The 14083-nt window shown below is 42.7% G+C and overlaps 1 protein-coding gene across 2 annotated transcripts in view; it reads right to left on the reverse strand.

Annotated features, from left to right (window-relative positions):
- Window positions 1–14083, reverse strand: part of lsamp (limbic system associated membrane protein) — a 474291-nt gene that overhangs the window by 4771 nt on the left and 455437 nt on the right. For both annotated transcript variants that reach the window (XM_010870804.4, XM_013139424.3), the window contains 2 exons: window positions 3117–3248; window positions 2915–3035 (listed from right to left, as the gene is read on the reverse strand). In XM_010870804.4, the coding sequence (XP_010869106.1) occupies window positions 2915–3035; window positions 3117–3248 (253 nt within the window). The remainder of the gene's footprint in view (window positions 1–2914; window positions 3036–3116; window positions 3249–14083) is intronic.

Raw genomic sequence — 14083 nt, forward strand, 5'->3', positions numbered from 1 at the left:
GTTATGAAGACAATACCAATTACATAAACGGTAGGTAAACTAATGCGTTTATCCTCCACGAAATCATTGGTTAGGTGTTTATGTCAGGTTATAGCTGCGGTATTAAGCAGCAATTCATAAGCAACTGTGAGTAGACTGAGAGGATCGACATTTTTCATAGATCACTAAATATCATTTTCCACTGGCAGATGGCAGCAAATGTCTTTTAAACTTACGTTGTAGACCCAGACAAGCACACCCGAATCAACTAGCCAATTAATCATCCAGTCCGGGGCTGCAACGATTGCTCTTAGGGGCACTCAAGGAATGGAGTTGGAAAACACCTTTAAGGCCATTTCTCTTAATATAATAAATAAGTTTCATGGCAGCAACTGCCAAAAAACTCAAGAGATTTGAAAATAGCTACATTAATTATCTGAAACATGTTGCAAAAAGTCTTGTTTTTTTTAACATTGCTCCTACAACCAGGAAGTTAGCCGGTAAACGTGTGTCAGCTTGCAGGTGCTCCCGCCCGTTTGACTGAGTCGCTAAATCCCTGCAGACAATGTCTCCCCACGTCGGCGTTGCTGGGCCAATGTGACCCCACCCAGTGGAACTACCGGCCACACCGAACAGTGACACAGGCAAGACTCGAACACAGGAGGCCTCTGCAGCTCTTCTTGAACAATAAGACATAATGATCGCAGTAGTGAACAGAGGTAAAGGGTGGCTGGAGACAAGGTGGTTCGTTTATCTATTCACATCCCCAAAAAACCTAATAATTTCCGGTTGGAAGGGGAACATGTTGAACAATGCGTCTCATTCTCCATCACTGCAGTTTGCATGCGGAGGCATTGAAAGTGAGCTATTACAGAAAACGGTGAATGACAGAAGTAGGATGTCTCACGGCCGTGGATAAATGCAATCGACAAGACATTCATGTTGACATTTTGTTTGTAGCGGGGAAAATGGAAACTGTTGTCAAGTGGTTGTGACAGAAATTCATTTCGATGGAAGCGCAACATAACAACCATTTCCCCATATTCAATATTGATGGAATATCAGTCACTACTAGGGGAAATACAGACGGCTGTGCAGGTACTTGTAAGAACTCGGAAAAACCTGACAAACCCATTGTTTCACTGTTTTGTTAGTGTGCGTGTGTGTTTAATGGGCTTAAAAAAAGAAAACAATGGGATCCAAATTGTTTCTTTAGCTGATCCCTAATGAGAATATCTTTTTTTATACTTCCACATGGACTACCAGAACTCTGTCGGAAGGCATCCAAGTTGAAACCGTTACAATTTCTACCTGGAACCAAATAGGTTCTACCTGGAACCCAAAAAGGATTATTCAAAGTAATCCCTCATAGTTCCTGTGATATATTAATGGAGTGGAGGGGCAAAGGAGAAGGATGTAGTCAGATACTTGAGAGAGAAGGAGGTATCATATCAAAAGGGCCTTAGTAAGCATCACTAGTAGAGGACAAGGGATGGATCAGACTTGGAAAATGTTAATCACTTCAGTAATAATAAGCACTACAGGATTTCAATAGATCAGATGCTACTGGGGGATGGTATGGAAATCTCAGTAGTTTAAACAGACAAATATGGTGGGCAGTAACAACGAGGACAGAGTTGTTAAGGTGAAAGGGAATAACAGAAAATAAGTTGGGAATACTCTTTAAAAAGGTCAATATGCATAACATTTTACATTTTGTGACTGTTTAAGGCGTTCTCCACCCCAAAGCCCACATTCCAATGATATATTTTGTTAAATAAGAAATGTGACAGTAAAATGTGAAATTGTTTGAAATCTCACAATGCAATGTTCTCTTCAGACAAGATGGCTAGCTAGATTACATTTTACCTAGGTACTCTAGCTCAATTCTTTTGCGAATAACAAACTATTGTAACAAACAATTTTTAAAACCTCCCATTAAAGCGGAATGTGCACAATGTTGTTTGTATGTGCATCATTTTAAGTAGAATCTTTATGCTAGCTTATGTTTGAAAGTGGTTTTCATGATCCTCAGGAACTAGTTTTTTATTTGACAGTGCCACTTATATAAACAATCTCCAAAATGTTGCAGTCTTTATGCAGTGTAATTGTAAAATCGCTTTTTAAAACCAAGTGTGCAATCAATTTAGTAGTGAAAATGTATGATGTTGAACACAGTAAAGACCTGATTTTATGGCACAATGGAGCTTCTTTTGGGTGTTTTCTTATTAGTAGTGTTGGGCTTAGTGCTGATACTGATAAGATAATAACAAATTGAATATATGAACACTTGTCAACTGCCAAAGGAAAATTTAATATCGGCACCTATCCGTCGAAGCACTTTATGCCGAGTTGTCCTGCTTTCTATATCACACTGCTTGGTCAACCCCTTCCAACTGAGAACACTTTCACCAACCATGATTGAACTTACAGTAGCCCGAGCAACCACAAGGAGTCGCTAAAGCAACCTCTGCCTGACATCCAACCACAGACGTTGCTGTGTCAAACAGCTCAGCCACATGCAAGCCTCCCGGGCGTTAGCGGTACGTGGCAGCCAGGATTTGGTCTCCTAGCTTCAACAACAAAACTGCACTGCGAGGCGGTGACTTTACCACTTCAGGAGCTGCTGCAGATTGCTCTTGTAATCAAAGAGGAGTTCTACTTTTTATGCTCCTCAGAACTGAATGTTACAGTGAGGCCGCAATCTCTGAAGGTTATTACTTTACAAGACAAGTGCAGACAGGAAAGGGACATGGTTGTCATGGCTTCCAATATGATCAAATAAACGTTTTACAGACAGTAATCTAAAAGTGTCCTCTACCAAAGCTCTGAAATCACTTCCTCCCTTCGTATATTTCCATAACACTCCTACAACGACCAGAGTAATGTATTAAAGGGGTCACCTGTGATTCAAACAGCCACAACATATGCTTACCTCTTGTCATCTCTGTACCACTCAAACTCTGGTTTGGGCACCGCGGCCGCTTCACACTGGAGAATCCCCATACGGCCCACCTGTGTTTCAGAGCTCTTGGCATTCTTGATGGCGGGGGGATCTGAGGATTCAATCACGACGACAATTAACAGTTAATCGTCACAAACGTGAATGTTGTAAAAACAGAAAAGAAGTGACTTACAGTTGACCACAACATTGACGTATTTCACGTCCGGTGTAGCCACGTCATTGCTGGCTTTGCATTCGTAGCGGCCCGCCTGGTTCCTCATGATCCCAGATATGTCCAGGTACTCCTCCCCCTCCAGAGAATCAGCTGTGGAGACACACAGAGAGAATGAGAGAGAGAGGGACAGAGAAAGGATGGGGGAGAGAGAGAATAACTGAGAGGGAGAGAGAATGAATGAGGAAGGGACAGAGAGAAAGAGAATGAGAGATGAGGAGAGAGAAAAAGAATTAGAGAATGGGAGAGAAAGAGAGAGAAAGACAGAGAGAATAAGAGAAGGAGAAAATGAGAGAGAGAGTGAGAGAGAATGCATGATGGGAGAGAGGATGAGAGAGAGGCAGGGTGATCGGAGAACAGGTGGAAATCTTAATGGTTTCTGGGGAAAAGAACAGGACACTGATGTCCAATGCAATTACCTCCTATAAATTTGATTGGCAAATAAATGTCAGCCCAAACGGGTAGAGCTAAAAAAAAAAAAGCTGTCCTTTAATAAACATGTATTTCTCCCCAGTTTCACGTCACGCATGTCTGTTGTTTGTCATTTATCTCATTGAGCCTATCTCAATGAAACAGATACACAGTGTATTTCCCATTGAGAGCTAAGAGTAATCAGGAAGAACGGAATGCAACGCATGCAGATGAAGTGCTGACATCAGTTGATTAGGCATCCTGTAAACAGTGGGAAAACAGTGACAAAAGAATAACAGACTAGCATCGCTTCTCGCTAACAAAGCAAAAGTGTGTCAACTTTCTCTTTGCATTTCCAAATGAATATCAATCGATAGGTGCAATAACCGGCAGTGAATGCCTGCTTTAACTTATAACTAACAAATTATATATTTTTCACCCGCCAACCAATAATCCCGAATCTCGAAATGAGTCAAATTAAAAATAGAGTCAAATCTCAAAATGGCACTCAATCTAATTAAATAAAACAACGGGCAAGTCTAATTTCAGCTGACACACAACTAGCAAGGCCTTTGAAATCTACCCTGTGATATGGAATACTGACCCCCCCACCCCAAAATAATTACAAACAAAAAACAACAACACCTGTCCTTACCTAAGAACCTAATTTCTCAACCTTGCTTAGTAACAGTATTCCCAGTTTTTGCATGCGGTATTGTCATGCATCCTAATTAACCGAGCTGCTTCCGTGCAATGCATCTGCACCTCTGCTCGGTGTTATTATCGTCTGACGCAGCTCAGTGCTGATGAAAAGATCCCTCAGATCAGGATCAAAGAGTCCTGCTAACACAGAGATCGCAGACACATCAAACGCATTCTGCCCGGGTAAAGGATTCCATAATTTGGAAAGTAGTTTTGAAAACAGTGGCCTTGGAAAATGTTTCTTGGGCAGCGCTAGATCATTTCATCAGTAAGGCCTCAACAACTGAAAACATATTCATTATGGGCTGGATGAAAATTATGTTAATATCAATAGTAATAATCGTCATAATGTAAGTGCTTCATTTAAAGTGGACAGGAAGTTTTTTGTCTACAACTCGGTCCTGAGAAAAACACAATCAATATTTCCAGATGAATGATTACCCTAAATCAGTGTTTCTCAACCATGCTCCTGGACGCCCCCCTGCCCTGCATGTTTTAGATCTCTCCCTGCCCTAACATACCTGATGTAGCTCATGAAGGACTTGATAATGAGCTGATCATTTGAATCAGGTACAGAGCAGGGAGAGATCTAAAACATGCCGGGCAGGAGGGCGCCCAGGAGTAAGGTTGAGAAACACTGATTTAGGGTAACATGGGGCAAAATGACCCCATGAAACTCTCAAAAAAACACAAAATGTCACCATGCTTTTTTTCAACACCTCCCCTGGCTGCCACTAGTCTTAATCAACTACAAATTTCCTTTGTATCCTCACACCTTCTCAGCCAACTATTAAAAACGTTTTCTTCTGAATCTTATTTTATGGACTGCTGGGATAAAAAATATTGCCTTATTTAAACAATAATTAGTTTATTTTAACTGTATGAAATGGCATGTAAGGAAAATGTAAGTGGGGTAAAAAAACAGGGTGGGGCATCTTACCCTAGTAGCTGGAAAAAATGCCCCTTTCCTACAAAATACATTTGATTAATAAATACAAATTAATCTGTCAACTGCAGCCATTTATTTTACTTTATAATCCATTAACCTAAGCATATCCATATTCAACAAACAAAAATAACACTAAACTTTCCTTTTTTGTGACTTTCCTTTTTTCTTAAAAACCCTTAGGGATTATCTTCTATTGGGATAAGATTCCCAGAGGGGCAGAAACCCCATGGGGGGGGGGGGGGAAATCTTACCCTAGTAGCTGGAAAAAATGCCCCTTTCCTACAAAATACATTTGATTAATAAATACAAATTAATCTGTCAACTGCAGCCATTTATTTTACTTTATAATCCATTACCCTAAGCATATCCATCTTCAACATACAAAAATATCACTAAACTTTCCTTTAGTGATATTAAATAGACATTGATCTTAGGGGGGGGTGTTACCCCACACTACCCTAATGGACAACGTCACGTGTTAAATTAACAGAAATTCCACCACAAGGCTTGAGTCAGTGTCATGAAAAACACTTATCTTAAAATCTTATCTCTCCAAAAGAAAAAAAAGAAAAACAGGCTAATGGATATTAGGGTGCAACATTTCCACCCCACTGGCTAGTGTGTGGGAGAGTATTCGGCAGGTAGGTCAGGGCTTTGTGTGGGCACCATGGACGGACGGACGAACGCGGGGGGGGTTGAGTTGGGAACACACTGAGAAAATTCACACAATGGCACAGCAATACAGCTCAATACTGATGCAGTGATTGAGTGAGAAACTCAACGAGGTGCGAGAGAATTGAGTGAACATTTCTTATTTTACCATAATCATCTTAGCTTGTCGGAGCAATAAATCAGTCAGAGTTGCATGTAAAAATTTTCCAAACCATGCTGATTGTTGGGTGGGTGCCTGTGTTTCTGTCCTGTATGTGAACTGTAGACAATTGAAGACAGAGACGTGTTTATGTAAAAAACAAAAAAACATTTGGTAAGACAGGGTCAGTTCCCTTTTCAATGTGTACATTTTTGTCAAGTTTATTCAAAGCTTTTCAAACAGAAAAATGTGGAAATGGGATTGGTTTGACTTTCTGAATTGACATGAATTTAAATTGAATTCTTCTCATCCCTGGTGTGTCTGAGAAGACCTGGCTAGGGTTAGAATTTGACCCCAAACTACCCCCACTTTTACCACACATCCTTAACACTAACCTTAACACCTGTGTTTATTATGAAAATCTGACTTTCTGAATGTTCCCTACGAAATTGACATTAGAAATTAGACTTTGATGAAAAGGTAAATGTTGCTTTAATTCACTACATTGCCCACGAAAACAATGCATGTCATTATTTTCCAACAAATTATGATTCTATATAATAAACTGGGGGAGTGACCAATGCTGGGCTCATAAAGTTTACTGTACACACACATTCCCTCCTCTGTCCACACACAAACACACACACAAACACACACATTCCCTCCTCTGTCCACACACACACACACACATCCCCTACTCTGTCAACACCACAACCACACACACAATGTTTCTACTCCTCACACAACCCCTACCCTTTCCCCCAACACACATACGTGCACACACACACACACACACACACACACGTACATACCCACACACAGTGGGGTCCAGCACGGGCTCTATTGCAGAGAGGGTGAAAACGAGCCTGCTTTAAAGAAACATGCGATCAGTAATCATGCTGTCAAGTGGAAGGCCTTTATCGGCTTGGCAGGCGTGCCGTGTGCTGGTTTGGAGCTAAAATGTGAACAGAACTGCTGTGATTCCGTGCTAATGCAGCCAGGATTAAAGCTGCCCCACTCAGTCCCATCGGATTCATTCTTTCAGATGACTTATGAACGGCTGCTGGCTAACCCCCTGTTAGCTAAGGAAAGTGTTTGTGTGTGTATGCGTGTGTGTGTGTGTGTGTGTGTGTGCACGGGTGTTGGAGAACCGTTGTTTTGGACAGACCTTTCACGGGAGAACCAGAAGTCAGGTTTAAGACGCCACAGTGGGCAACACACAGAGCATCAATGAGGGGAGACGTATCGTCACCTAACAGCATAACTGCAGTCGGCAACTGAATGCTCATTTGCATGACCATGCATTATTCATGAGCATCATTTACCACTGTGCGAAATGTTACGTTTATTTGGTGAATGCTAATTTATGCTAAGCAGCTGATTTTGGGAGAACTTGGGGAGAAAGGCACAAACGGCAGTGCAACATTTATTTTCTTTTGTCTACACCAGTTTTGGTGTCTGTGTAAGTGTTTTCAAATGGAAACGTTGGCTCTGTTTTATCTTTCCGAAACATTTGGAATCAATCTTTTTGACAGGCCACAGTCTGTCTCTAGGCTCAATTCAATCAAACCTGCATCACAGTATCTTCGCAGTCGGCCGTACAACCGATCAAACGGTCTGAGGTACCACATGCACAGTTTTCCAGTCGATATCACAGTTAGGCAAAAGAAACGTTCCAAAGCAACCAACCTGTCAATAATGGCCATAAACAGCCATTTGCAGAATTCTTAGGAATAATTTAGTGCTCCACGCACTAGTTGATCTACTGAAAATAAAGCCAGTCAAGTACACAGAGAAACATAAAGTGGCAACTAATCTTGAACCATCTTCAATTAAAACTGGATCATGAATAATTCTGGGATGATGCTGGGATGATGCTGGGATGATGACGTGACACCTAGTTAATTAACTGAAACAGGTGATGTTGTTTTGTTATGTTTTTTGGGGAGAACCTTGTTTGCATTCATCAGCCAGATTGCAGTGTTTCTAACCAGCTGTCCCAGAGCTTGGAAAAGTAGTTATGCTGCATGGTTTGTGGTAAATCACGGTCACATATCCATTCGGTAAAATGTCAAATATTATGCATGTGTTAAATAATTAATTGACATGAAATCATATCCAAGTGATGAGGTCAATGAGCTTATTTTCATTAACACGCAAAGACCCAGACTGTGTTCCATCATTTTACTGGGATATCCATACATTAACGGTATATATGGGCCTGGCAGGCAGAACCCATTATTTAATGTAAGTTTACAGGAGTAGCGATCCAGCCTTTGGAAATAATATAAAACCCACAACTTCTACCAGACTGGTCTTGGTACTGTATAAAGACCTACAACTACCACCAGACTGGTCTTGTTCCTGTATAAAAATCTGCAACTACTGCCAGACTGGTCTTGGTACTGTATAAAAACCTACAACTTCTACCAGACTGGTCTTGGTACCGTATAAAAACCTACAACTACTACCAGACTGGTCTTGGTACTGAATAAAAACCTACAACTACAGCCAGACTGGTCTTGGTACTGTACAAAAACCTACAACTACTACCAGACTGGTCTTGTTCCTGTATAAAAACCTACAACTACTGCCCGACTGGTCTTGGTACTGTATAAAGACATACAACTACTATCAGACTGGTCTTGTTCCTGTATAAAAACCTACAACTACTTCCTGACTGGTCTTGGTACTGTATACAGACATACAACTACTACCAGACTGGTCTGGGTACTGTATAAAAACCTACAACTTCTACCAGACTGGTCTTGGTACTGTATAAAAACCTACAACTTCTACCAGACTGGTCTTGGTACTGAATAAAAACCTACAACTACTGCCCGACTGGTCTTGGTACTGTATAAAAACCAACAACTACTACCAGACTGGTCTTGTTCCTGTATAAAAACCTACAACTACTGCCAGACTGGATTTGGTACTGTATCAAGACCTACAACTACTACCAGACTGGTCTTGGTACTGTATAAAAACCTACAACTAGTGCCTCTCACAGCTCTGTTCTCACTTTCACAGAATCAGTGAACACAGGATGAATACTGTCAATAATGACACTGCTTATGTACAAACCCCAGCCTTAGACGATGAGAGGTCAATGCATAATTACCCCAGCCTGAATTCATTAAGACACTTAGTGGGAAGATAATGAAGAAATTACTGAGCTAAAGCATCACATATCATGATCATTCTTTTGGTCATAATCGCCATTATGGGGCATGCCAAAATGAAAACGACCTAACGGACACAGACCTCGAGGTCTTAGGGGAGACACTCTAACCTAAAAACAAACCAAATGTAGACAAGCCTCCAAAGCCATTGACAGATATTGTCCCTACACCACAAGCATGCCATATCAAGCTCATCTGAGCTTCCTATTTCACTGAATCATAAGCAGCTATACACTGTCCAGCACGCCTTCTAGTTTCCAGAGTCTCTACGTATTGATCCAAAAAGTGGTGCCTTGGGGCCACGTTTTTGTTGTCGAACAAGGACACTAAGGACACAATCCCATCGGTGCACCCCGGCTCTGTTGAGAAGTCCCGGAGGAGCGCTGTGAGTGATGACGGTTCAGGAACACACAAGAACCAATCAAGCTTCTTCTCAGTCTGCGTTGTCTAGATGGTGCTAATTACGTGAGTGCTTGTGGAGGACTTAAACCTCCAGTGACAGTGGACAGGTCTGGGATCAGCTGCAGCATTCGATGCAGAGCTTTCTCAAACTCTGTGGTCCCTGGGAGAGGGGGGCGGGGCTTAATCCCCTCCCAAGAGGAGACCTCAACATGTGTCACACGCGCAGCCAAGGCTGAACCAGAGCCACCCTGACAAGGGCCTGTCACGTCTCACGCGTCAGACAGCCTGGGGAACGCCGGCGCCTGCCAGTTTCAGAACTGTGAGTGGAGAGGGGAGCAGCGGGGTGCTGCCGGCACTCGACCTCCATGAACATGCGAGTCATGAATCCTGCGAAGGTGTGCCTGGTTTCTGGGAAGTGTTCTATTTCAATATCAGAGCTGACAGAGGTGAGGAGACTGAAGTGAGGAGCATATTGAGTTGGGGTGGAAAGGAGAGGAGTATTATGAAGAACTAGTCCAAGATATACTGAGTTGGGGTTGACAGGAGAGGCCTTAGTGGAGAACTAGTTCAGGACGTACTGAGTTGGGGTTGACAGGAGAGGCCTTTATGGAGAACTAGTTCAGGACGTACTGAGTTGGGGTTGACAGGAGAGGCCTTTATGGAGAACTAGTTCAGGACGTACTGAGTTGGGGTTGACAGGAGAGGCCTTTATGGAGAACTAGTCCAGGACATACTAAGTTGGGGTTGACAGGAGAGGCCTTAGTGGAGAACTAGTTCAGGACGTACTGAGTTGGGGTTGACAGGAGAGGCCTTTATGGAGAACTAGTTCAGGACGTACTGAGTTGGGGTTGACAGGAGAGGCCTTTATGGAGAACTAGTTCAGGACGTACTGAGTTGGGGTTGACAGGAGAGGCCTTTATGGAGAACTAGTCCAGGACGTACTGAGTTGGGGTTGACAGGAGAGGCCTTTATGGAGAACTAGTTCAGGACGTACTGAGTTGGGGTTGACAGGAGAGGCCTTTATGGAGAACTAGTCCAGGACATACTAAGTTGGGGATGACAGGAGAGGCCTTTATGGAGAACTAGTTCAAGATGTCATGAGTTGGGGTTGACAGGAGAGGCCTTTATGGAGAACTAGTTCAAGATGTACTGAGTTGGGGTTGACAGGAGAGGCCTTTATGGAGAACTAGTTCAAGATGTACTGAGTTGGGGTTGACAGGAGAGGCGTATTCTTGAGAACTAGTATGCGTCCCTTGCAGTAAAGAGCAGGGGAAGACCGCTTGGGACCAGAAATTGGCACTGATATTTGGAATACCCTGGCCCTGGTTTTTCTGTCAAATAATTAAATGATGTTTTTAGCAAAAGCCCAAATTAAGACAGGCTCATTGGGCTAGAGATGGACCAGACCATCTGGTATTTTCCGGAACTGCCCCATGACCAAGCAGTCCCGAGAGCATGGCGGGTTTCAGAGTGGTATGACAGGAACATTCTGTTTAACAGCTGAGGTGGACTAAACTTTTTTTCTATTTTTTTTCAATAAATGTTTATCTAATCTGATGTCCGCGTCCAAGCATATGGTTATTTGGTTTGACCAGATGCTTGCTAATGTGCAGTGCACCACAAGACGCAAACAGTTCTGTTCAACAATACATATGTATGCTGAGAGGAGCAAACTCTCCCCTCTTTACGTCCAGGTGTGTGAGCTCTCACCAGCAGGACAATGAATGACAGAGACTGACTTGCAGAGTTAAATGACTAAAAACTGATATTTCATCAGGACTGGAACTTCAAATGCATAATTTAGAATTAATTAACTGCTTTCAGCTCTTGAATTACCCAAGGATGTGAGTGATCACACATCTAATGAGATCTCTCATTTGCATACTTAAACATAGCTTTTTCCACTCCTGTCTTCTTATATTCATGTACCGCCTGTGTCGGCTAGTGGATTCTATTACCTTAAAGCGTGTAATACAAGAGGCGCAAAAGGGCATGCGTATTTCATACTTGTCTGACTTCTATTTCGGAGGTCCGGGAAGCGTGCACTCAGAGATTCCTTGCTTGACCAACAGTTGCACTTTCCCTGCAGCACTCTCAGTGGGGTTCCCGTCGCCACTCTCCCGCAACCTTTACAGATCCACTTCAGAAATAAACATTGGCGTGGAGGAGACAAACTGAGGCAGAGCACGGGCCCCACATCAGAGCCTCGCTCATCGATCGTATCCCCACAGACAGACGGCCCAATGATGTTCTGCTTCTAGTCAATAACTGGCACAACAACAGCCCATGCCTTCAATAAACAACAATTGCCGTGATAGAAATGCAATCAGAGACATTGGGTCTCTCTCCTCATCCCAATGTGTTTTAAGCATCTCTGAAATCTCCAAATAGCGCGTTAGGCCTCCATTTGCCTGTATATGCATTGTTTAAGAAGTAAAAAACTGGTGGGAGGGGAGAAATTATGGTATGAAGTAGTTGCCTGGGTCTTTGAATCACAAACTGTGGCAATCCTAGACCAGGCAGGAAGAGATGAAACGGACAGTGACAGTCCCTTCATCCATTCAATCATTTTATGTCTTGTTATGTTTCAACTGTGCTTCCTCTATACTAGTCTGCTAGAATAATAAAGAGGCAGTCCTCTGTCAGTGTGGCTAGTCTGAAAGAATATCATCAGTCTTGACTGGTAGAAAAGAGGGGGCTCCTGTGTGTTTTTCCCACCTCCATCCATCTTTCCATTGCGCCTGCTTGTCATTAGAAGCAAACATTCCAATTATAAACAAATTAGGTGCATAGTAACAAATGTTGAGGCAAAAATACTGCGAAAGCATGACTGAGGAACCTCCAAAGAGCCTCCTTCAGCCAACCCTGTTGAAACAAAGTAAAGGGCTAAACAATTTTGACACCTCCAGACAATTTTCTATTGCATTTCTAATTTCTTTTACTTTAATCATGGAACACACAGGCAGTCGGCTGTAAATACAAGCACTGTGTTGGATAATATTTAACTTGTTAGATTTCAACATTATATCATGTTAAACCTCATTTCATGTGACAATCCAATAATAAAACAAAACGACTAAGGGTCCACCCTGTTTACTCTTTGTAAGCCTAACTGTAACCCCTCTCAGAACATAGGCAGGATGAGATGCTTTGCAGTACTTGCTTGCAATTACACTGTTTACAAAAAAGGAGTAAACAGGAAAGGAGTAAAGCATAAACAGTACTTTGAATTTTAAAAACATTTACATGAAAGTACTTTTGCAAGTACACTAATTCTCCCATCAGGCACTTATACATTATTTTACACATTTATTTCCTTTAGAACGGATGCCTAGTATTACTCCCACAAAGTTGAAGCTGCAGATTGATAGCGAAACATTTAAAGGTTTCGAGACGGTTGGTCCCCCGTAAAGCAGCACCAGGGTCTGGTCACGGACACCATCTGGTCAAGTGTGAAGGGTTGTAGGGTGACAGGAACGCTCTTAGGAACATTAAAATGTTGTGCGCTGGATACGTTGCAGGTGTTGGACGTTCGAGTGAGGAGCCTAGCTAACAGGCCGGACGGCCTGGAATTTTGTCGAGCATGAATCTATGGGAACAGATCATAGTTTCATAGTTGTGGGAAGCAACACAGTGCTGTCCACAGTCACAAAGTCCTTTGAGAGAGGGAAACCATTGTAGACTGTGATGGACAGGTCCTGGAGTGGGACACAAGTAGTCAAGTGCCAAACTCATGACGACGACAGAAGAAAAGTTGATGTTCTTCACAAAATGATTGACGAAGTCTTCTGCAGAGTGAGAGGTGGTGAGGGGTGGATATGAAGGATTAAGAAGAGCAGAGACATTGTCTAAGAGTTTCTTTGAATTAGAGGCAGATGCATTCTCTCCAAATATGGAGTGATAGAAATCCGCTTTAGCAGCACATCAAGAGGAAGAGACAGTAGTGAGGAAGGACTGGGAGAATTAAAGGTCTTCTGGAAATTTATTTTTCCTCCGTTTTCGCTCAACTGCCCGCAGCCCTGTTCTGTGAGCTGGCAGTGAGTCACTCAGTCACCGAGAAGGGGGGGACTGAGAAGGCCGGGGAAAGGAGACAGTGAGAGTCATTGGATGCGAAGAGGGAGGAGAGTAATGTTCATGAGGGATCAGGAGACAGAAGGTACTGGAGAGGGGAAAGTAAAGGAAGGGAGAAAGAACCTCATGGAATCAAATGGACGTCAGGTCAGGGTAGAGTTGGGGAGAGAGCGAGAGAGAGAGAGAGAGAGAGATCGAAAGAGAAGTCAAAATACTGATCATAGACCTGGATGGAAGTTGCAGTGAAATTGACATACTGCATCTGACGAAGATCAGGTCAAGTGCATTGCCTGCCTAGTGAGTGGGAGACAACTGGGTGAGGGTGAAGCGAAGAGGAAGCAAAATGAATTATATGCAGTTTTCAGAGTGGTGGGGGGGTTGAAGTTCCTTAGGACAA

This window comes from Esox lucius, chromosome 1, assembly GCF_011004845.1.
Source record: "Esox lucius isolate fEsoLuc1 chromosome 1, fEsoLuc1.pri, whole genome shotgun sequence".
Taxonomy (NCBI): Eukaryota; Metazoa; Chordata; class Actinopteri; order Esociformes; family Esocidae; genus Esox; species Esox lucius.